General features: G+C 41.9%; 2 protein-coding genes across 3 annotated transcripts in view; one reads left to right on the forward strand and one right to left on the reverse strand.

The window, feature by feature from the left end:
• EZR (ezrin) overlaps positions 1 to 15949 on the forward strand; it is a 36033-nt gene extending 20084 nt beyond the window's left edge. Inside the window, exons 3-13 of the mRNA XM_055809970.1 lie at positions 2053 to 2148; positions 2968 to 3242; positions 4104 to 4187; positions 4795 to 4941; positions 7492 to 7588; positions 10687 to 10850; positions 11784 to 11914; positions 12615 to 12775; positions 13068 to 13160; positions 13815 to 14066; positions 14383 to 15949. Of these exons, the coding sequence (XP_055665945.1) occupies positions 2053 to 2148; positions 2968 to 3242; positions 4104 to 4187; positions 4795 to 4941; positions 7492 to 7588; positions 10687 to 10850; positions 11784 to 11914; positions 12615 to 12775; positions 13068 to 13160; positions 13815 to 14066; positions 14383 to 14547 (1665 nt within the window). The 3' untranslated portion in view covers positions 14548 to 15949. The remainder of the gene's footprint in view (positions 1 to 2052; positions 2149 to 2967; positions 3243 to 4103; positions 4188 to 4794; positions 4942 to 7491; positions 7589 to 10686; positions 10851 to 11783; positions 11915 to 12614; positions 12776 to 13067; positions 13161 to 13814; positions 14067 to 14382) is intronic.
• The window catches only part of SYTL3 (synaptotagmin like 3), a 38401-nt gene continuing 24601 nt past the window's right edge, over positions 11030 to 24829 (reverse strand). Inside the window, exons 10-16 of one of the 2 annotated variants that reach the window (XM_055809969.1) lie at positions 24300 to 24478; positions 23241 to 23343; positions 21048 to 21218; positions 20738 to 20837; positions 19448 to 19556; positions 18357 to 18562; positions 11030 to 11790 (exon numbers count right to left, since the gene is read on the reverse strand). In XM_055809969.1, coding sequence (XP_055665944.1) covers positions 11777 to 11790; positions 18357 to 18562; positions 19448 to 19556; positions 20738 to 20837; positions 21048 to 21218; positions 23241 to 23343; positions 24300 to 24478 — 882 coding nt within the window. In that variant the 3' untranslated portion in view covers positions 11030 to 11776. Of the gene's footprint in view, positions 11791 to 16932; positions 17082 to 18356; positions 18563 to 19447; positions 19557 to 20737; positions 20838 to 21047; positions 21219 to 23240; positions 23344 to 24299; positions 24479 to 24829 lie in introns of those variants that run through there. The other variant, XM_013304980.3, reaches the window with a different exon arrangement.

Below are 24829 nucleotides of genomic sequence, written 5' to 3' on the forward strand. Positions count from 1 at the left end.
GCTCCTTACATCCTATGGCTCAGGTTTAAAACCTGTGACTGGAAATTCTTATCTGTAGTCCGTTCCTTGTTGGAGTGCATTTCTGCATATCAAGAGAAGACTAAGGTGGAAGTGTGCAGCACAAAAACAGGGAAGGTAAAGACTGTATGTTCAGCTGCAGCTGTTCTGACATCCTCTCTTTGCTTCTGCTGTGCAAGCCTTTTGCTAGGCCCTTATCTTGGATGGAGTTTACACTCAGATAAAGCATATGAAGGCAACAGGTTTTTGCAGGTATGGGGAGTGGCCCAACTTGAACTGTAGAAGCACTGTAGAGGGGGAAGGGCGTTTGAAGAAGCAGGCTATTTTTAAAAACCACAAGGCGACCTGGCTGTCAGCTAGCAAAACTACTCTGGCAGTGCCCTTGTGCTTTAGGCTTTGCTAGTGTGTGTCCTGCACATAAGGTGGAATATAGCTCACTTTTTTTATAGAAAGGGAAAAATAGTGGAAACCTGTGACTATAGAGTTCAGCTCCACTCAGGCCCGACCTGTGCAGAGTTTACCCCACAATGGTCCGAAGTGTCCTGGGAACCAACGCAGCAGCTCTGCAGCTGGCTGGAGTACCTCCCAGGCAGTCGTGTGCCATCCCGACTACAAGGAGAAGAAATTCAGATGGAGGCGAGCTGGCAGTTTCTGGGAGCGAATGCATTTCTGGGTGGAACAGGCAGATTTAAGATTAGCTTCTGCATTTCATGCATTTGCGGGTGGGGGAGGCATCTCCCATCTTGAATTTGGTGCCTTGGTTCTTAGCTGTTCCGTGTTTTGCTATGGAGGAAGTCTACAACCCATTTCCCAGAATTCAGAATAAAACGTCAACATCTTTAATCTTTGTATTGGAACTCAAATAGTCAAATTATGAAGTTTAGCTTAGTACTTTCTCCTTCCTTGCCTTTAGGTTTTGGGAAGAACTTGAGGGGTCAGAACTTTTGCAAGCTTTCTGACTTGATTTACAGAAAAAGTACTTTTTCTGTTGTAAGAGGCATTCAGAGATAATGACCAGATAACTGCTTGATTTATGCAACTCTATTTTAACAAAGTTGCAACACTTTTTTTGTGCAACAGGAAGCACTATGCTCAGCATACCCCTGCTTTTCTGCTAGATTGAGTAAAGCCTGGTTCAGACCCTTCTAAAAATACATCTAGCTGTTGGAAAACTTGTCTGTTCTGTGGTGAAACAAGCCACTTTGGGGGAGGAGGGAAAAGGAATTGTAGTCAAGTAAAGGCTGAAGTACTTTCAGACCCCATCTCCTTTAAAAAAAAAAGTTGTGGAGTTTGGGGTTTTTTGTTTGTTGGGCTGTGGGGTTTTTTTTAACATAAACTGTAGTTGTAACTAGTTACTTACGGCCCTGCTGAAGTAGAGCATATAAACTGTAGCCTACTGAATACACCCCACAATGTCTAGCTATGAAGCTATCCCACTTCCTCAACTAGTAGGCACTGATCTCTTTATCTTTAAAAGTTATATTTGCTTAGTGACATTTTTCACACTACTATGCAATTTTTGTGGTCTGCTTATATCACTAAACCTTACAGATTGCCCGTTAGTCAACATCACACAAACAGTACTTCACAGAGTGCTAATCAGAGTGGTGCATTTTTCCCTATCTCCCTTACCAGCCCCAGAAAGCTTTTGCTTCCAAGCTACAGACTGCTGGCCTCTAGCTCACCAGTAAGAAAAATTGCGGGAAACTACAGCCAAAACTAATTAAGTATCCTAAAAGCATTGTCTGTCTCAAATCTGCAGTTGGTGGTCTGTCGCTTGCCCTGTTTGTGTCTACTGGTTTCCCCAGAATTGTCTTCTAGGAACTGGGAGGGACAAGTAGCTTAGCCTATGCCATTGCTGTCATCTACTATGGCAGCTATATGTCTTTGTCAACAAGATGAAATTAAGAGATGCCAGATGAGAGGTTTAGGCTGTTTCCTGCACCCGCAGGTGATGTGGGACTTGAGAGGATACTGTGACTTCAAGTGAACCGTTACCTGCAATAACTTCTTTATTTGACCTTTCTGTTTCAGGTGGTTAAAACCATAGGTCTGCGAGAAGTGTGGTACTTTGGTCTTCAGTATGTGGACAACAAAGGATTCCAGACTTGGCTGAAGCTTGATAAAAAGGTAACAGACTTTGGGCTAATTGCTGAACAAAGGTTAAAGCTTAGATGATTTCTGGTGTATTATTTGCTGCAGCTTTGTAAACTTTGTGCCTGTTGTTGACTGTTCCTTAATTCTCATAACTCCAGGATTATTTTTAGAGAGAGCTTGACCTTCATGGGAACTGTTTGCATGAGGTGTGGTATGGTGGAAGTTTGCCCTTTCTCTCCGTGTGAATTGTAGAAAGCTTTATAGCATTTATCAGATGTACAACAGCAGCTTGATCTTGTACTTTGTTGAGTAGAAGCAGCTATTCTTGCTGTGACTGGAAGAACATCATGGTTAGTGAGGGTTTTAGTCTCTGCTTGTGCAGGATCAGTTGTTGCACTAATCGGAAAGATAAGTCAGTTCAAAGCTGGGCAGTTGTAACAGAGCACTGATGCCTCTGATGTGCTCTTTTTTGTGGACTTGCATTTCTTGCAAGGCTATGAACTGTTTTTCTTGATGGGGCAGCTGGTGACTTACCTGTTTAACGACAGGGGGCTGTTCTCTCAAATGAATACAATACTTGGATGGGTTTGCCATCTCGTACAGCATGGAAAATCATTCTCCAGTGACCAAGGTTTGCTGTGCAAAAAAAAATTTCACTGGCTGCTTTGGAAAACGTAACGCATTTCCCCTGTATTCTCATACCAGTAAGCAGCCAGAATTAAGGCATTCCAGTAATGAGTTGCCAGTCACTCGCCTCTGAAGGCAAATGCCCCTAATCCTTTTTTCTGAGTAAAAGCAGTGTATTCTGTTGTTTGCAACCCTGCTTAGTTGTGCTGTCACCTCTGTCCTCAGGTTTCCGCTCAAGAAATCAGAAAGGAGAATCCCCTCCAGTTCAAATTCCGTGCCAAGTTCTTCCCAGAGGATGTACCTGAAGAGCTGATCCAGGACATCACACAGAAGCTCTTCTTCCTGCAGGTGAAGGAAGGGATCCTCAGCGATGAGATCTACTGTCCTCCTGAAACAGCAGTACTTCTTGGCTCCTATGCTGTGCAGGCCAAATTTGGAGATTACAGCAAAGATGTGCACAAGCCTGGATACCTCAATTCAGAGCGCCTGATTCCCCAAAGGTGAAGGAGTTGGTCGATACAGTCTCCCATTTTATTTAGGGTGGTTTTTTTGTTGTTTGGCTTTCTTTTTAAAGTCAAGAATTTGCATCCTAGTTAAATATAAAGAGCTTCATTAAAAGCATGTTTGGTTTTTTCGATTGAACTGCATGCATTTGAGTTTTTTCCTTCATTTTTTTCTTTCTGTCATATTAGAGTATGTTTTTATACTCTCTCCTTGAGTTGGTTAGGGAGAGGAAGTATACTTTTGAATTCAGCTTTTCTTTCCTGAACATTGCTGCCATGCTGGTAACTGGCAGTATGAATGTCTCCTCTTTAAGAAAAGAGCAGCGTTCAGTCTAGATATGTCATCCCTGGAGAAGGCTGGGTTGTGTGTCCTTGTAGTCCTAAAAAGCTTGTATCTGGAAAGCATGTCTTGAGGTTACGTAGTCCCCTGTACAGGGTAAGTCTCTGTTACCAGAGAAATGGCTTCTGTTTATGCGTCCTGATGACACTCTGCAGCAGTGTCTAATTCCAGGAATGACACCAGCTTTTGCTTTGCTTTAACCTGCTGGTGTCTACAGAGTATATGTGATTTTTTGTCGGCGTGGGGGTTTTTTTGGGGGTTTTTTTGTTGTTTTTTTTAAGTGTTCTACTTATGCCTCTCATGTCTCTGGTCGGTGACCACAATGGCTTTGCAGAAGGTTTTTGTTCATTCTGTAATGCTCTGATTCACAGACTTTGGGCTGAGTAGGATCTTCCTTTTAATTTCAGTAAGACTTCACGGGTGGGACTAATATTTCAGTAAGACTATAGCAAAACTCGGCATCAATGGATACGGCAGAACATAAAGCCAATTTTGCTAATTTGCCTTTCTTTGTATAGGGTGATGGACCAGCATAAACTCTCCAGAGAGCAGTGGGAAGAACGGATCCAGGTGTGGCATGCTGAACACAGTGGCATGCTCAAGTAAGTGTTTTGTATTGCTCCTTAGGCTGGTCATTTCGTTGCTGGTTCATTACCTTAAGCTTGCAGTTCCACAACGTGATTTTGAAATAAGACTCCCAAGAGTCGCCTGTGTAGGGAACTCTTGGTGTATATTTTCTGGACCAGCATTGAATCACATAGTAAAACTTGGTAGGATATTTGCAGTGGTGCTGAAAAGTGTCTGGGATGGCTTTCTGAAGATCCTGGACCCATGTACAGTGTATCAGTGATGACTTTGAGTGGGGAAAAAAGTGAAGGTGTATGTCTAACCTTGAAGCATTTGCACTGGCAGGTGCAGAAGGTTCAGATCCTGTACCTTTCCTATTGTATCTTGAGACGAGGATGAATGCTGAAAGAGATGAATGTGGCTAATTTTCTGTCCAGAAATACTAAGGTTTGGTAAATGTGTGTGTGTGTGTTTTCATAGGTGTAATATCATAACTTCTAAAGTGAATCCCATTCAGTTTTTAACTCCTGTTTGATGTGTGGGTTTAGGAGGAGTTATGTGTTTCTTCCAAGGGTTTTGTGCTTCCTGAAATAGTCAGATAAACGGGGGGCTGACATCTGCTTTGCTTCCTGTCTCAACCAGAGAGAATGCCATGCTGGAATACCTGAAGATTGCTCAAGACCTGGAGATGTACGGAATCAACTATTTTGAAATCAAGAATAAGAAAGGAACTGACCTTTGGCTGGGGGTTGATGCCTTGGGACTCAACATCTATGAAAAGGATGATAAGTAAGGCCTTTGTTTTCACCTCTGATCTCACAGAGCGAGGGCTGCTGTGGGAACCAAGGGGCATTTCTCATTTACAGTATCAGGGCAAAGTTTAGAGCTTGCTCCTGTTTCTGTTCTGGATCAGTAGGTGAAGCTGTGCTAGGAAATGAGCTTTCACATCATTTATGCTTTCTTGACTTTCCTGACCTTTGTAGCCTTACATGCTAATGCTTCCTACATATAAAAAGAGATGTCAGTTGTACAATGCCACCTGGTAAACAGTGCACAGTTGTAGAGCTGAACCCTGAACTAAGGAGTTTACCAAGCTTTTCCTTGACTGAGGTGCCAGTTATGCCAGCAGTGGGTACAATACGAGAACCTCAAGAGGCTAACATAGCTGCAGAGTGTTTGGATATCTAAGGCTGTTCTTATACTGAAGTTAATGGCAGATGTGCATACAACTACCTGGGTTTGAAAAAAGACAAATAGCCACAAACCCAAAGCTGGGTAACACTCAGAATCCAGGGAAGCGTTAACCTAGATAGTTACTGGGAGCAAGGAATGAAATGAGGTCTCGCTGAGGTATGCATAGTTTTAATCAGCCCTTTTGGTAAAGGCAGAACCTTTATTAATGGGATAAGAGGTGGGAAATGATAGACTACGTCTATAAATAAACACAAAAGGAAGGTGAGAACAGCTGTGTCTAAGCCTGCTAAGTCTCTTCTAATACTTCACAACTGAAGGATTGAAGGGAAGTTAAAACTGACATTTTTTTAGATAAAGGATTGGTCTAGACTTTTCTGTTGTTTGGTCATTGTGTCCCTGCCCCCCGTCCAAGTATTGGTTTCATGTCACTAATCTATAACAGACTACCATTGTAATACAGAAGGGATTTCACCTGTCCTACGTCTTTGCCTCCAAAAAGCTTTGAATGCAACCCAAGTATTAATTGGAACTCTCTGGAGCTTCTGTTAAGATGGCAAAGAGAAATGCAGTCTCTTCTGCAATGCTAATATGTGCTGTCACCCAGAAAGCAAGGAGTGTCACTTGAAAGAAAAGTAGTTTCGCTCATGTAATACTTTAGTCTTGAATGACTAGTCTTGCTATGTAACCATGGTCACACAAACAGGTTTTTCAAGCTGCAGAAGCAGACAGAATATAGCCCTGGACTGCAAAGAGCTATCAAGAGCATTTGCAAAACAAATACAGTGCTGGAATAAACTGCTTATTTCTACTGTAGTTCTTGCTACTATGTAATTAAGTCTTTTGAGCAGATATGGGGGCTAAGAAAATAGTAATGTGTACCTCACCTCTGGTTTGTATGTGCAAAATTTGGGGACTGGGGCAAAGGTGAAAAAGCAAAGATTCATTGTTGAAGTTCAGCCTGAGGAAAATGAGACCATGCTATAGGGGTGTGAGCCTCTATACTGCATTTTATGTCAGTGTCACAGTTCTAGGTGTTTTCAAGCTTTTTTTTTTCTGCATTAAAGAGGTGAATCTGCAATAGAACTTACTAATAAGTGAATTATTTTAGTTGTCTGCCATACTGTATTGTCTAGGGTTGAAACACTTAATATGACTGAGACTGGAGTAATTAGTTAATTGTAGTCTAATCAAATAATTTTCTTTACAGTTCTTAATGTTACATACAGTGTTGCATAACCTTGCAGTTAAGTTAAAGGTTAGGGAATGGTAAGCTCTGAAGAGGATGTATTTTATTCTTGATGTCCGATTTTAAATGAGGCAGGTTTGGGTTTTTTTGTGTGCTTGGGCCCAATGAAATAGCTATGTAGTAGCTTTCCATCTCTGTGATGAGTCAAATTTCTCCAAAATTGTCAGCTTTTTTCCTTAACCAATGAGCTCCATAGAAAGGATTCTTACAGAGCTCAAGTGGTTCAGTGATGATAGACGTTTCTCTCAGTGCTGAACATTATATACTCATGTCTTCAAATATCTGCTAGAAATAATTGTTGGCACTTCAGCGTATGCCAGACACACATGTATTGGATGGGTTAGATAATAACAAGAGGAGGAAACAAAAGACAAGAAATCTGCTTCTGTCAGTTGTGTTTGTGCCTGCCCAGTACTTTCGAAGGGAAGGCAGGATGGAGGTAGCTGGGCTAGCTGTAACACAGCAGGGTAGACTTTTTGTGGGTGCTAGAAGGTGGGTGGAGCAGCTGAGTTACTTCGGCTTACGCCTCCCTTGATGTATGAGGAGCTCCCAGGAAGCACAGCCCATATGCCTAAAGTCTGCATGTTGCAGATTTCAGGCCCTGATTTAAAAGAAATGAACTTAAAGTAGCAGTTTGGTAAAGCTGAGTGTGTGGCTTCAGTAGAGACCATCCCTATTGCGTAGTCACAGGTCAGTAGGGTGGCTGACCAGAATGAGACGAGACTCTATAAGGGAGGTGACTGGGCTTCTTTTCCTGCTGTGGGGTTTTGGTTCAGCTACTGTCTTCTCTCTGTTGGGAGTTGGAAGTGTTGTGTCCCACTGAGTCTGTGTGTTAGAAGCAATGTGGCGGGAAAAAAGTTAATTGCATCATGTCTTAAAACTATTTCTCTTCTTTCCAGACTGACTCCAAAGATTGGGTTCCCCTGGAGCGAAATCAGAAATATCTCTTTCAATGACAAGAAGTTTGTTATAAAGCCTATTGACAAGAAGGCACCAGTAAGTATAACTAGAATATATTCCTGGATACTGCATATGAACAACTTATACTGTTTCATCTCAAAATAAAGTAGTCTTTGGACAGGAGAAAGCTGCAGACATCAGATGCAAAATGAGTCTCAGTATTTAAGGTGTATTTAGAGTTGTCTGCTTTTCTGTGCAGTATAAGTAAAGGGTTTGTGCCAGTATCTAACATACAGAAAGACAAGGATTTGACAACTGCAGTGTCTTTTTTTTTTTTTTTTTTTTCCTTTTTCCTAGAAAACTAGGTAGCCCTATGCTTAAATCTGAGATTCTTTGCTAGTTCTGTGAGTCTTTGTGTAGCCAGATTATGCTGAGACCAGTCCTCTCCCCATTTCTCTCAGTGCCTGGAAGCTGGTAGGTAACTTTTTTTTGTCCATTAAAAAAAAAAAAAACGCCCCACAAAAATCATCCTAATGCTACTGCAAAACCACATAGATACATATGGTTTTGCATCTTAATGCTCACTTCTACGCTACTGAAAGAGTAAAAGTGAGTTAAGGACCATGGCGTTCATGGAACTTCTTGAATACTGGGATAAATGGCAGAGATGTGATTTCTGTGGAGAACTGAAATGTAGCTACCTGTGAATGTTGCTTTTCAATACTTACAAACATGTTTTCAGTTATTTTAGCGAAGAACTAGCAACTTACTTTGACCTGTTGAGAGCATAGTGGAATAACTGGTATAGGTGGATCTCATTCTGTCAGTCTTGTGAAACTATTGGAATAGTTGAGAAGGGCCTCATCTTCTCTTCCCCCACCCCAGTACTTGGCCTTGGTGGGTAAATACAGCCCTGAGAAATAATAAGCAGTTTGGATTTGGCAAAGGGTGATTGCTTATAAATCTCTTTAACAGGAAAAGGTCCTCCCAGTAATTTAAAGGATGCTGGTGCACAGTGTGCTGATGCACAGTGTGTTGCAGATAACAGCCTGGGGTTTGGTGGGGAGAAGAGTTTCTTTCTGTCATGTTAGTGAAAGCCAGCAAAACTCCTCAGAGACGGAAAGCTGGTCTGTCAGGCATGCTTTTCTCAATAGTAGAAGAGCCTCTTGGATATGTTGTACACATTATGAAATATCAATCTCCTGTTTATGGATCACAGCTTTCCATCCCATTCCCAACAGTAAATCTGACTGAATTTGAAATGGGAGACTTGCAAGAGGATGACACAGAAAGGTGTTAACATTGAAAAACTCAGTGATGTTTCCTGTCTCTGTGTCAGTTGTCCTTGTCCCTCTGGGTGGTGGTCTGTTTCATGTTGTGCCTGAAAGAAGAATTTATCTGGGTGCTAATTCTGAGCATTCAGGAAGTTGTCTGGGTCTTTTCATGTGCTTGTGTCTCCTTTTTAAAAGGCAAGTGTTATAACTACTGCAAAACATTCAGTCCACCCAAGATGCGATTGCAAGTTGCCCTTTAATTTGGAGGATTCTACGTGTCTGTGTTTAAATGGACACTAATGCAATGGGTAGAGTCCTGTGGCACCTTGGCCAGAATAAACTTTTCAGGTTTTTAGGCCTTTCTGCCTACATACTCCAACATCTTCAGCACATGACCTTTAAAATATCGAGCTGTGAAGCTCCCAGTTGTGTGAGACCAGGGGGAAGGTGGGGATTAGAAAAGAAAAGGGGATTCTTTTGTGTTTTCATGTGAATGTTATGGCCTTAAATGAGAAATGCAACCACAGTCCATGCCTTCGGTATATACTTCCATGTGAATGAACTTGCCTCAGGATAGGACCTGTTTATCACAATTTACACAAAATGTTTTTAAAATTACTTGTCAGAAGCAGGAGGTCAGATGAACAGGTACAGTTAGCAGTGTCGGACCTGTGCAGCTCAGAACGGCTCTGGCATGATTTGGTGGGGGAACACGACTTGCTGCGCTGACAGCCTTGTTTGTGGTCAGTATGGGAATTGGGAAAACACCTTGAAGAAAACGAGGCTTTCTCAGCATTTTCATGTTCATCTTAACAGTACATGGAGAGCTTTTCATCGCTCCTAGTGTGACTTCTGGTTTCCCCAGAGATGGCCACAGCTTGTGCTTCTGACCTCAGGCCGTTTAAAAAAATTATCTCTGCTGCCATGCAAGTGTAGAGCCTGTGTGCCCCTTCTCACTTCCACCTCTTCCTAAGTGAGGTGGTCCATAGGAGAGTGAGTGTAAGGAATGGGTACTGGTTTATGGTGGCAGCTTGCCTACGGCTCATATCACAGTCCGCAAAAAAGGCACAAAGTTGCAGTTTGCTCACTGTGTAAGTTCAGACTACACTGTAAACACGTGTGGTTGTGGACTCAGGAAAAATCACCAGGCAGGCAATGAACTTGGTCCTCGGTATCCCCTTCTTAGCAGATCTACTTCTAGAAGATCCAGTCTGGTGTGTAGTTTCTGTAAAAGCCTGGTTATAAGAAGAAAGCTGGGGTTCTTTTTGCTGAACCAGAAATTTTAGAATATCTTTTGTTTTCTTTACTGCCTGCGACCCAATATTCCAAATAGCCCCTATGTTTGGTGGTTCAAGGCGGGGGGGGGGGGGGCGGAGCTTTCATTTGACACTTTTAATGGCCTAGGAAATGCCACGGAGAGGAAAGAATGATACTGGAAGGTGTTTCTTCTTTCTCTGAAAAAACACAGATGATGCCTTGAATATTGATTTAAATAGATCAGAGAATTCTACAAAGTTACTTTAATAGTCTGCCATACATTCATGCTTTATCTTTCAGTCACAAGCCCATGCAAGTTGAAAAATTAATTACTTAGTCCTAGAGGTCTACGAGTTGCCCAGATGGTTACCTGCAACCCAGAATCTTCTGCAGCATTTCCAAACTCTGCAGTCTCCTTTAAATGGAGACTGTTAATTTTCTCTAAAAGATACTTTTAATAAAAGAGTAACTTGTCAATTCTTTGTAGAGTTTAACTGGAGAATATAAGTAACAACTGTTTTGGCTTCAGATGATATTGGCAGCCCCTGCTGCTATATTTAAGTGGCCTGTGTGTATGTCTTGGTTACAGTGAAACTAGGGGCGAGATGATCTGTTAGCAGTTAGCATGCTTGGAAACCTGACTGTGTGGTGCCTGTCTTCTAGGACTTTGTGTTTTACGCCCCTCGTCTGAGAATTAACAAGAGGATCCTGCAGCTCTGCATGGGTAACCACGAGCTGTACATGCGGCGCAGGAAGCCCGACACCATCGAGGTGCAGCAGATGAAAGCCCAGGCCCGGGAGGAAAAGCACCAGAAACAACTGGAAAGGTGAGCTTGGACACGGACAGCGGAGATGAAGCGGCAGAGATAAACGACACCAAACTGCCAGGGTTCAACCAGCAGCTGTACGTGCAGGGCAGCGGTCAGTGACGTGGGTTTCACTCAAGCAAGGCTGCGAGCTGAGGCACGTGTGGCCCTGGAGCTCTGGCTTATGGGGCTGAGCTCGGGCTATCCTGCAGCTGGACTGTGAGCGTTACTGTTCTTGCTTGGACCTGTGACCCTGTAGTCTGCTGTCCTGGTGGCAGTCTTGAGAGCTGCAGGGAGATGTGGAGGTGAGGGCACAGTGGGCTCCTGTGTGGGGCACACACCTGAAGGGGGGTTCTCCTGACTCTGGAGTGTTAGGACCTCATTTATCTCTTGCACCATGGGGTGGCTGGGAGTAAGGGGGAAACCTTCACAGGGAGCATGCGTGAAGAGAGAAGAGGGGACTGGGAGACCTTTCACAGGCAAGGGAAAAGGATAAGCAATCCCACTGGTCTTCTACCACTGGCTGCAGGTTGCTCATGATTCAAGAAATAATGTTGCTTTTCTCCTGTATTTGTGGCTTGTTTGTCTTCATTCCCTCAGTGCTCGTGTTTTTACACCACCTTGAATTTCCCATGACGGAAGTAACAAAGTTAGATCTCTGCTGTGCAGTACAGAGTCCTGGCTTTCTCTCTCTGCGTCTAGTAGCTATTTGGCATTCTAAATTTCTGCAGCAGGCAAGAATAATAGAAATGTTTTTATGAAATGTGATATCCGAAACTGAGCAAAACTTTTGACGTGGTGAAGGAGCAGGCGATAGGTATTTCTGTCTTCTGGTTCTTGCTTTGTGGCTGTCACTTCCCACTGAGCTGCCTGGAGAGCTGCCCAGCCAACTTTCTTGCCTGGCTGTAGCTTAGGTCTGACATGAGCTTCAAGTATGAAATCTGTTTCTAACAGGCAACAACTAGAAAATGAAAAGAAGAAGAGGGAGACAATTGAGAAGGAGAAAGAGCAAATGTTGAGGGAGAAGGAGGAGCTGCTGGTGAGGCTACAAGAGTATGAGATGAAGACTCAGAAAGCAGAGAAAGGTGAAGTACTTGTACTGGCTGGCCAGACCATGTGTATTCTGCTCCACGGAACTGTTACACGGGTTGCTGCCTACACCTAGCCTGGATCTGGTGACACTGGGATCTCTTGGCAAGGCTTGCCAATATCTGCCTTTATGGATAAATATACACATGTGCTCATACTGCCAAGATCATCCAAAGTATGAAAGTAGCATAATATCTGCTGATTGTATTTAGGAACTGGAAGGCATGAACTCTGTTTTCCCCTGTTGCCAAGATGGTTTAAGTAGTACAGCCTCTTCCAGCAGAGAGCTGTTCAGCTTTCAAGTACTTTTTACTTAACTCCTAACAGAAAAAAGTACTTTGGGAACAAGTCTTCCCAGTGAAACAGAGGCTTCTGTTTCAATGTACATGAGCAGATTTGAGACTGCAACATCAGGTCCTTGCAGTAAACTGTCAGTGAAAGGCAGCAGGATTGTGTCAGTGCTACAGACTTCAGTGCAAGTTTCTTTCAGAAGTTTTAATTATAATGTGCAGTTGACTACTTCTGAATTCAGTTAATTGAAGCATTATGCAAAATATTACTTTGAGGTGCACAGTGAAGGGATATTGCAAGCTGGAGTAAAGTGTCATGATTTCTGCAGTTACCTAAGAGACTGTCTGTAGTCCCTTCACTTTGACCAGGCTTGTGGACCAACCACATTGATCCATCTTTTTCTAGAGCTCTCAGCTCAGATCCAAAGAGCCATTCAGCTGGAGGAGGAAAGGAAACGAGCCCAGGAGGAAGCAGAACGCTTGGAAGCTGATCGTTTGGCTGCTCTGCAGGCCAAGGAAGAGCTGGAGAGACAAACTATGGACCAGATGAAGAGCCAGGAACAGCTGGTAAGACCCAGTCATTTTGAGGATAAGGTATAGAGGCATGTTACTATGAGTAAGGCAACAACTTGTTTCTGGGGAAAAATATGGTGCAGTGAAGTACTAGACCATGTCGTAGCATTAGTGTGACGCTGGTTTCTATCGTGAGCAATCTACTGTTTTGTTCATAATTTCCGGTTCAGCCTTTATTGCAGTGTAACACTTGCGTCTTTTCTCAGTCAGCAGTGTTTTGTTGTTGTTTGATTTTTTTGTTCGTTTGTTTAAGAGTTCTTAGAATTCTAGTTCTACTATTCAACAGGCTACAGAGCTTGCAGAGTATACAGCCAAGATTGCGCTTCTTGAAGAGGCAAGGAGGCGTAAAGAGAGTGAGGTTGAAGAGTGGCAAATCAGAGTGAGTATCTGCTTTACAATGTTGCTCTCAAGTGTGGAGCTTCAGCACAACACTTGCCAGTCTTGAGCAGAGTGTGCTGTTGTCAGTGGCTTCCTAGTACCTGGGTCAGGAGAGTTTAATAATTTGATGCACTGAACCCAAAAGTAAACCGTGCAAGGCTTGGAGGGCCTGGTGCTCCTGGTGCCCTCTAACTGGCACTGCAGACCGTGTGGGAGGGCGGAACCACAGAAGTGGTGAGAAAGCTGACTGCCTAGTGTGTAACTGCATTAAAAATGCCAACCCGGGAACCTAAGTTCTTGCTGTGTGGAACCCATATCTACAGTCTACAGCTCTTCAAATGGGGAGAACGGGATAAAGGTAACTGTAGCTTTCCACAGAACTAATTTTCCTAGACTGTTTTGTTGGAAGAAGATTTTTTGTTCTGATCCCCTGCACATTACACAGTGGATGATGATAGCATCACCAGCCAAAAAAAAAAAAAAAAGATTGTTCTGTGTAAGACTGTAACACAGTACTGTCAGCTGCAGGGATTTAATTCCCTCTTTCCTGCTTTTCACAGTAAATTGAAAAAACTGGGAATATAAGCATTAAAGCGTTCATTAAGCTGGTTTAAAGCAAGAAATGCATTTACAATATTTTTCACTCTGCCCAAAGGCCAAGGAAGCCCAGGAGGATCTGGTAAAGACAAAGGAGGAGCTACACCTTGTAATGACTGCTCCACCTCCACCTCCACCACCTGTCTACGAGCCACTGAACTACCATGTCCACGATAACTTGCAAGATGAAGGATCCGAGTACTCTGCCTACAGTGCAGAGTTCTCCAGTGAGGGGATCAGGAATGACCGTAACGAGGAGAAACGCATTACTGAAGCAGAAAAGAATGAACGTGTACAGATGCAACTGAGGGTAAGACAATGTTTGGATGAGGCAGAGTAATTGAAATAATCATTCCTGGAAAATAGATAATTTAACCACTTGGTTAAGCACACAACGCATGATAGTTTCTCTTCATTTACAGTTCTTATAGGCAGTTTGAATTAAAGACAAGGTATATAAAGATTACTGTCATTGCTCAGGCTTTGAGATTACTTACATTATCCATACTGTTTATGGAAAACATATGTTGTACCCATATCACTGGGTCCAGTCATCTGACAACTGTCAGCTCTCACCAAAGAATATTACTGCTATGAGCTGAAACTTAATGTTCTTTATGTTGCAGGCACTGACAGATGAGCTGGCCCAGGCTAGAGATGAAAATAAGAGGACCCACAATGACATCATCCACTCAGAGAACATGCGACAGGGACGTGACAAGTACAAGACGCTGCGGCAGATCCGGCAAGGCAACACCAAGCAAAGAATTGATGAGTTTGAGGCGATGTAATGATGCTTGTACTAAGAAGGCGGGACTGTGGGAAAGGCAGATCTTAAAGCTGTGTTCTTGTTTTGTTTTGGGTTTTTGTTTGTGTTTTTTTTTAAATTGTGGTTGGGTTTTGTTTTCTTCCCTGAGGAGGGGTCACTGTATGACACTTAACAAATGTTCTCTAAACCCAGAGGTGTTTGAATCTCCCTTTTATTTCATACCTTCTGTTAAATTTGGTACAGTTCAAAACTCATCAAACCACTGATCCTGGAAGCTGCTCATGCCTTTGCTTAGTGCCAAAAGGCCTTAAGTCACATCTCTCTTTAAGCAAGATAAATTTTCATAGGCCGTGCTTCTATTTGAAGATATGTGCCCTGTGCAGATGCTGGATTCAGCTTGGTCTAAAAATAAGCAACTGTGGGTGAATTTTGTGCCATATATCTTTGTGTTATTAGCTACAGCATAGTCTCCAACAGCCGAGTAGAAGTCAGGATTTGCAAGCACCTGTATGTGTGTGTGTACAGATGCATGTCTGTCTGTAAACCCTGGGTTTTTCCCTGTGGTCCTGATGCCCAGGTCCTGTCTGTCCCCCAGCCCCACCATGCACACAGAAGAACTGACAGCACCTCAGAACTACTTAGCGTAGAAGTCAGGCTTTTTCTGGTTGCTGCTCTCAGCTGGAGAAGTACTGCAGTGATGGCTCAGAGACAATGATACCCTCCTCGAGTAAAAGCTAGGCAAGTACTCTGTTGGAATCTCATACACTACTGTGTTTGCATTCCAGCTTCATTACTGATCAGTTATAGTGTAGTATTTATATATATATGTGTGTGTAAAACTTGCAGTACATGGATTGCAATACTAGTTTAAAGGGAAATAGTTTTGCTCTGTATATTTTGTTACTTTTCAGATTTAATAAGACTTGCATCTGTAAAAATGTCTAAACAACACTGTAGTCTGATACAGTGCAGCTGATTATTTGTAAAGATCATTTTTTTACTTAATGAAAACTGTTATATGTACACCTGATCCAATATATACAATTTTACTGCACCTATTTTTCTAACAAATTTTCTAATTTTTTTAAATGTTTGATTTAAAGTTTCAGACTCCAAAGATGAAGGGACTGCTTGTTTATATCACAGTTGTATTCTCTCTAGTGGAGAGCATTTCTGTGACCATTCCTTCCCCTATAATCTCCCCCTTTCCTTGAAAATCTGTTAGAAAGTGAGATACAGTATGTTGTCAGCTCTTCTCTTCCATTTACAACATCTACGCTGCTTTATACTTGACTTGAATCTTGTGTGGTTTTTTTTTTATTGGCAGCAGCAAACATCTAAATAAAAGATCTGCAAAGTAACAAAGGACTTGGACTCAGGTGTTTCTTGTGTGGGGTGTATTTTGTGTAAGGTGTGCTACTGCTCTTTTAGTTCCTGAGCTGAGCATATGAATCCCTGTGACTTTTAACTCTGAAGCCCTTAAAGGCCTCATTGACCTGGAAAGGAAGAAAGGAGAATACTTGCTGTAATGACTTAGAGGTATGTAACAGCAGCACTACTTACAGTTGTATATATTGAAGTTTTGCTGAACATGACACTACATCTGGGGCAAATTGAACTGACGCAGTAGCCGGGCCTTAAGCTTGCATCCCCACCAGTTCACGTGAACAAATAACCTTAGCTAAATTATTGTCCTGTGCTGTATATTATATGCATCAGACTTGTTAATACTGTCTTACATTGGCAACTGATAAGAACAATGAATTTCCTACAGCTACACTTGTTCTATTAGCTGTCGCCCCACACTCCTACTGAGGGAGAACTTAATGTTTAATTGGTTTTTAAGCACCATGATACAGCGCATGCTTGAGAGGCATATAGCCACAGGCCAAAGCTTTTTAGGGTCATGCAAAATAATAGTGGCACTGTAGATGGTTCTGAAGCAGAGGTGTTAGCAACACCCATCTGCAGCAAGCAGTTAAAGATAAGCTAGTTCTTGGTTCTCTCTGAACACGTGTAAAGTGTCAAGCTCAGAGTGAAAGCATGTAACGTTAAGGTGACAGGTATTTTCTCTAAGAAGTATTCCTCTCTGTGATTAAATTAATTACAGTTCTGCTATGCCCAGAAATGGAAAACTGCATATCATCTGGCTACTGTTGCCTTGTCAGCATAATGTATTTAAAATAGAGTTAGTCACCCCTGAGGAAACGATACTAACCTTATACTCCGGCTAGAGACACATAACAGAGCCTGAATTTTTGGTGAAGTAAAACCCTCAGAACATCACATGCTGTCAAATGGATAACTCTTCCCAAAAAGCTGGAGTAGGTACTGTTGCAGTGTACCTTTCCCCCCTGAAAGGTATGTGCCACTAGAATACAAAACATCACATGTGGGAAAGGAAAAGTTGTTGTGTGGTAATCTCTTATGATTTAAAGTTTTCCTTATTTGAATGCAGTATGAGTGTGAAGTCCATCCACACGTTTGGGCTGCAGAGCACTTCCTGCCATTGGACCACAGACTGAGAAACAAGGTCTGTAGAGTCAAAAAATTCCTCTGCAAGAAAGCAGAAGTCACAGTTACTTTTCACTTGGCCTTACCCAGCCTCCGGCCCAGCTGACGAGGTAATAACCACCCTGCTTCTCCCACTTCTACAGCAATTTCAGCTGTTCTGTAACTCCCAAGGCATTAATTGCAATAAATTGTAGCTATGCTTTTGAAGCATTATTTATGACCTGTTAAACTAGGATCGCTCTCTGAAGAACTCAGCCTACAGCGAAGAAAAAGTTTTTGGTTGTATGACTAAAAGCAGAGGAGCAAGTGTGCACACTAATAATGCCATTCTGCTATTAAGTCCACTGCTTCGGTTCATCTCCAGTGACTTTAATGCATTACTGGGCTTAGGGCTTGGCTAGTCGTCTTCACTCAGAAGCAGGTAGTTCCCACTCTAGCAGAAAGGAAAATGCTGGGAAGCACACTCAAAAGAAGTTCACGAGGAAGCCTGCACAGCATTGAGTTACTACTAGTGGTAATACTCTAAAGTGCATGTTGATACCATAACAAAGTGACTGATCCTCAGTCTTTTTGAGCCTTTCATCTCAAATACTGAAATCAAAGCACTCACTCTCTGGGAGGACAGGGGTGAGAGACTCCACTGAGCAGTGTTCAAGTGACAATGCTTCCCTACTCAACTACCAGTTAAATGGGCCTCTTCAGTGAGCAGAGGCTTTCTCAGGTATTTCCTCAGTCTTGAGAGAGAAAGCTCGCTCTTCTGTCACAGAGCGCAAAACTCAGATGTGCAATAGCCTCTTCTGAGCAAGTTTCTCTATCTCCCACCGATTGGACCAATTTGTAGATGTAAAATAATAAGTACAAACAAAAGCAAGGCTGGAGTCTACTAGAAGTTAGTTCTCATGCTTCCTTTTGATGAGATAGTAGTTGAAATTAGCCACTTCATAGAAAACAACTCAAGGAACAAGTCTTGAAAAACAGATATGGAGCTCTAGATGAGTTAAGTCCACCCAACTTCTCTGTGCCTATCTTAGCATGGCCAGGCTCTGACTCTAAAAGTTACCATGCTAGCAAATGGCTTTTCCTGAAAATTCCTACTGACAGCCTTGAGCTTCTGCACAGACATGAACTAAAACATGTGCATTGGTTCTTGCAGGATCAAAGCCCAAGACTGCCAAGTTGCTTTAGGACAGGGGCTGGGGCTGTAAGTGTAGGCACATGATAGCAGGTAATAAATAGCACAGTGTAAATAATATTATTTTGAATGTAAACTAAGCGAACTTTTTCCCAAATTACCTTCAATTTTTAGTGATAACTTACTTGCACCAAGCTTGGCTCCTCCTAGGAAATGATCGCTTGAGCTGAAAGTTGACTGGTCCCAGACAGTCAAGTGTAGACATGATTGCTGTAGCTGAGCTGGGGTCACACTATCAAAGACAAACAAGTGCTTCCACTGGGGACAGGCTTCTTTCTTCAAGACAGGAGACTTTTGCTTTACCTCTGCTTGGTCTGGAAGGATAAGACAACTTCCCAAAAACAACGAGAGTTCAGCAAGGTTACTGACTTATCCAGAAAATGGAACATTTGCAATAATCAACTAGGGCCCTTTGGTTTGCCTTAAATAGCAAAAAAGTTCAGCTTAAGTACAAGGTAGAACATGGTACTAGTGTGTTTATTTTGGGACTTGCTCCTTTTCCTGTCTGCCTTCAGTATGAGTGCAAGTCGGCTTTTCTGGTCTGCTTTTCCTTTGCTGTCACTGACTGCTGAAGGAGTCTTTGCTCCCCCTTCTGATATGCAATGCTGCCTGAAACCTGCCTTTCAGTAGGATGAAATGCTCACCCATTTCACTGAAGACAGTGAAACAGCTTTATGAGATGTTGTCAGTGTACCCCAGTATGATACTTCCAATGGCATCTGATGCCTGACAGAAGAGTAAAATGATCCTGCATACAGACTACTCAGTGCATTGAAGAAAAACTCAGCCCCTCCTCTTATAAAATATCTAGAATAGAAAGGATAGAAGTTTCCTTTTCAGTGTATCCAAAGCTATATTTAATTCTGCAAAGGCACAGCTGAAAATAGGAACAGAAATACTATCTTGATTTGGACTTTTATTTTTCTTCTCCTCATATGTAAAAACAGATACTTACACCAGTGAACTCTAAATTTTAATGACATTGGTAAATTCTGAAGTTCCATTCAGGACCCAAAGAGCAGGTGGGACCCACACTGCCCTGGTGAGTGCTGCTGTTGTGCAGACACCCAAATGTCACATTTACAAGGAAGTCTGACTGAGAGTGTGGACAACACCACTTTCACCTGCCAGTCTCCTGATGAAAACATGTTAATACATACATTTGACCAGAATGCGTGTGGCACTTTCTATTTGAAGTGTTAGGTCTCATACATACCTTTTAATAAATGAGTTTGGCTTTCCAGCAGATCTCAGCATGGGCAAGTTCTTGGCCCCAAATATCATAACCTGAAGCTGGCATTTGGGAACTCCTTGGTCTTTATTTCCTGAAACATGAGCATTTATCACATGAAATAACCAGTTAGCTCAGCTAGATAAGTTAGATGGCTTAAGATGCTGCTATAAGTAAGAAAAAGCCTAAGCAGTGCTACTGGGATAAGGACTCATAGTGCTATATTGGAATCATCTGAAAGACTTTAACTTGCTCGTACAGTGTATGATTCACACACACAAAAAAGCAAGCAATGAGTAGCAGGTTGCTTTGTGACTCCTGTTCCAAAGACAGAGCTTTCTGTTATATTTATGAAAAGTAAACACTGGGCAGTACCCACAGAAGCCTTTCTCTGCAACAAAGCCAGAAGCAGGAGAAACAGCCAAACTTACGGTATGATAATGCTCCTCTGTTACAGCTCTAGTTACAGAGCAGAGACCCAATACACAGGTGTGTATAGGGAGGAAAAATGGAAGAAAGCAAGCTGGTAACTTTGGGGTCATTTGGAAAAGAAAAGGCAATCAAATTAACCTAACAGCTAATTAGATCTTCCTATTGGTCTCTACCTGTTGCTCTGGTCCTGACACAGCATTACCAGAGCTCTGAACCTCTGTGTACCTCACCATGGTCTAGGCAGGTAAGAAAAATGAGGCTGTCCTACCCCTCCCCCCCAAAGTGTTTATTTTACTCCGCCAGCAAGTGCTTGCTGTAACACACTACAGCAGTACTTAAGGTAACTTAAGGTACCTTACAAGTCTTTCATTAATGAAAACCAAATACTGAGTTTACCTTTTGAACGTAACACCTTCCAAGTGAAACCATCTCTCTAAAATGAGAGCACTGGAGGAAGCCAAGGGTGCCAGTCTGGTACCCTTGCAGCCGTTTCCCTTCCACCTTTTCCCTAAATTGTTGGTCTCTACCTTGGGCAGTAAAACTGCTGCATCACCTCCAGAATAAGGTCTACTGGCAACACCATGACAGGCACAAGCTTGCCAAACAGCTGGATGCATCATACTGCTGCCATTATAATGTGCAGCTTTTGTTGGCATTAAAAACGAAAAGATGAAGTTGGAAAACGTTTGGATTTTAATCAATTTCGAATATAATACACCACAAACTACCATTTGCAGGAGCTGTTATGAACCCCATAGAGGAATTTTATATGGACACATTGTTCTTCATTGACCTCAACTGTTTTCTAGCCAAGGAATTCACGTATGCTGAAAGATTTTATACCTTCAAACTGGAAATTGTTATACTGCGCTGGTACCGACAGTCTTGCAGACACAAGGAGTTCACCACTGTACTGAATAAGATCAACCTCAGGCTTTTCAAGCTGAAGAAAGGGACATACAGAAATCTGTGTTACTGCAATCATTCTGTTTCACATCTTTCTCACAGCTTATTTATGTTTGCAGCATGTCTTACTAATATGGGCTGGATTGACAGCATTTTTCTCTCAACGATCTCAGAAGGGTGAACTTTTTCATAGCTTTCACTCCATCTTGCTCTTAAGATACAACTAAGCACAAAAACTAAGAATCACCTTGGGTTTGAGCTGGTACCAGTTGAACAACTGCATCGAGTTCTCTTCAAAATTCCACGCTGCCAGTGAAATCACCACTTCCCCCAAAAATACTCTGTATTTGAATGCTCCTGCATGCCAGACAGAGACCTGCAGTTGCCGACTTCCCAGCTGGGAGTATTCAATCTTGTACTAGAAAGATAAACAGCATTTACAAAGCAATACAGGATGAATGTGGGCCAATGCTCATAACCTGCTCAAAGGAAGCCTGGCCGCAGCATGGCTGAAGGCACCTGGATGCAGACAGAACCATGTTGTCTGAATTTGCTTTGCAATCTACATATTACCCCACTACTTAAACGCTAAAGTAATGCTCATCTAAATATGAAATAACATTCCAGGAATACCTTGACCTGCCTTACTAAAAAATTTGATTATTAATTCAGAACTTTATAAATTCTTGACCATTTTTGCTGGTGGTTTTTTATATTTTTGTTTTACACTCCCCCCAGAATTTGGCTGCTCTGGAGGCCAGTTCAAGATTAAGACACCTAACAAAGCTGCTAAAACTTCCATTGTGGTCAGTGGACATTACTCAGTGCAGTCAGTCAGGGCAAGGCAGTCATTCACCTGACCACTAATTAAAGCCTTGATCCACTCCCAAAACATAGTTAGAGCCCTCTGAGACATTTTTGGGTATCTAATGTACCCACATGAGACTGGCAAATGTGACAGCCTCCCTACAGGTCACCTGCACCCACCTGGACTGAAAGCTGGAGGCAATGGCATGGACGAGGACATCACTACCCACGTTTAAGCTGCTGAATCACCCTGGGCTCCAGTGATTCCAAGAGCATTTACACATCTCTCATGCATGCAGCTATCTAAATATACGTGCCTTAATTTGCAGCTGAATCCTACTGAGCTGGAGCTCAGTGTCATTATGTAGTTTACCTGCACTAGCACTATGCTCTTTTGACCATTTCTGCTACCCTGGATAAACTAATAATTAAATGAATTTAAAAGATTTCTAACTAAAACTACCTTTACCGTTCATGCAGCAAGTTCAGGCATGGCTCTCACTCTCGCTTTATCAGTTCTGCATGACTCTGGCACCAGAAAGGGCACTATAACATTGGGACCAATTATTCCATCTGCAAGGGTTTTTTCCTCCCAACTTAAACCCTATATACAAACTTTGGGCTGTATATGAGAATTACATACATTACATAAATCTTTTTTGTTGTTATCTAATTTTAACGATGGTCTTTTCAAACATTTTGCCTATTTCCCTCACTCCAAATTCCTAATGTTCATACACACCAAGTGATGGGGGTAACAGTGAAACTTTTGAGTAGTTCAAGGAGCAACTGTGCAAGTTTGTCCCTCCATTAACTTCGTTTCAAGTCTCTTCCAAGATAACATATTACCGAAGAACTCATCATCTTACGTGCTACTGCAACTCGCTATGCACACAAAAAATAAGTTTGTAGCAATCTGAGTACAAAACTGGAGCTGGGAACAACCAAACTAATCCAGCCTCTCCCAGACGATGGTACTCAGCTTCAGCTTCACATTTCATTAGGTGTATCTGAGGTGAGAATAAGGGCTCCTATTTTCTACACACAGTTCTTACAAGGATGCAAGAAGTAATATTGCAAGGCATTAGGGAATTAAAAACATAACTACTGTTCTCTGGTGGGATTATTAATGTTTGAAATTGGACACTACAAAGATGGCCTGGCATCAGTTGCCCAGGGAAAAGGAAGCAGACAACATTTCAAAGGTGGTGGAACTGAGTTAGCATTCAGCTAACTGCAGAGAGACACTCCAGTGGCACTGACAAAAGGAGCGTCAGTTGAAAGGGACACTTGTGTAAAATACTAACTGCTCTGCAATACACCTAGCTCCTGAATGTACAAAAAAATGTGTCTATACTTTGCTTTTGTCACATGGTAACAACACTGCAATTCACTAAAAGTGTTTTCATGGACAAAGGCAGACTCTTCCAATGGTTTGCAATTTACTACTGTAATTCCAAAAGCATTTTCTCTTATTTGAACTGAAAAACATGGTTTTTTTTTAAAAAATTTGTTGTCAGTGACTTCTAGATTTGCTCCATCAGGACAGCTCTGAACTTGCAGAATTGCACATTACAAAAGAGGACATTACCATGGAAAAGCACACTTTGCAGCACACAACTGAAAATGGTACCTTCAAAGTCTCATTGAATTCTGGATCCACTGTGCTCTTTTTGACAGCCGTCTTCCGCTTACTCCGAGGAGATTTATCGGGAAGTAAATAAACCTTAACATACCTTGTAGAAAGGGAGAAGGATATAGAGAAAGTCACCAGAAAGGAGGGGAGGTGGGGGACAGGGCAGGGGGAACATCAGGGAGGTCAGGAATAAAAGTAATCAAATTGAGAAGAAAAATTAATTAGATGAGAGTTTTTTCTTAATTCTTAAACAATTTTATTGACTTTGTAATTTTCCAAGCAATAAAATGGCAAATTGTGGTTTATATCTTTTCTCAATAAAAGCAGACAGACTATAAGGATCCCTGTATATCATTCAGCTAATGTGTTTCAATTCTATTCTAATTGGGAAAGGATTAGGATCTGAATAGGAATCTTTCATTTTCATGCTCTTGGCCTCTGATAAAATCACTACCAAAGAAGTCACCCTGTCAGCTGTAGTAACAGTTTTATGATGACAACAAACAGCATATAATGTGCTCAAATAAAAAAACAAATCCAAAATCAACTTTAGGATCATTGCTGCTTGTTAATGAAGAAAATATCTTATCTTTATATCACCAAGTACCATGTAGCAAAAAAAAAAAGGTATAGTCATGCAAATAGTATATAATAATTTGTAAATCTTACAAGTGCTAATTGTTATAATAGCCACTACAGTGAAAGTGGGAGATTGTTTAAAGTGCTGAAAGTTGCCCTAACACTGATTCACGGAAAACCAGTAAAAAAAATTTCTGCAAGCTGAGTTGGACCACTATCAAGTACCAATACATTCCTACTCAAAGTTCCTCATGTGTAGGTCATGTGAACATTAATACTTAAATATTCCCTTTCATGTGAGTTCAGTGGGCTGTATTTGCATTATGGCTTCAAAACTAAGGAGTATTACCAATAGAGAGTGCTTGCTCGCAGCTTGGCAAGGAAAGGAGTGATCATACATCAATCGATTATGTATCTTAAAGCAAGAATATTTTCCTTATTTTTTTTTCCTATTCTCAGTCTCTACAAAATACTTACGGGTTACACTTTTTCTTCTTCTCTTCTCCGTAAGCCAGGTTCTTGCATTCCTTGATGCAAATTTCTAAGATGCAAGCTTTGAAGATGTATCTTATGGCAAACTCTATTTCTCCTGTGACGTTAGTCTTGCCAAAATTGCCAGTCTCAGTGCAAGTGCTGTTAAGACTATACAAACTCCCCTAAGAAAAGACAAATGTTTGGGGAAAGTAGCTTCAGATCAAACAGGACAAAGCATTTATTTCCCTCAGAGGTCAGTATCTTTACAGACATGCCTGCAGAGCTACTGTAAATCATGAAGATTTATGGTAACCTGTATAAAACATTCTGTTGCTTCCATAACAGCTGTGAAAATCATGACTGCAATTGCAACTACTGCTTTGCCTTCTTCTTTTCAGTAAGCTCTCTAGGCTAAGAAAATGCTTTCTTAGGTAGCTTCTAGATCTAGAGACTGTCTCTGAATAAAACTGCCATGTGGCTTCCCATGAGAAAAACAAGGTAAGTGTCTGAAAGGGGAAGAGTGAAAAAACCCC

The sequence above is a fragment of the Falco peregrinus genome, chromosome 7, assembly GCF_023634155.1.
Source record: "Falco peregrinus isolate bFalPer1 chromosome 7, bFalPer1.pri, whole genome shotgun sequence".
Classification (NCBI taxonomy): Eukaryota; Metazoa; Chordata; class Aves; order Falconiformes; family Falconidae; genus Falco; species Falco peregrinus.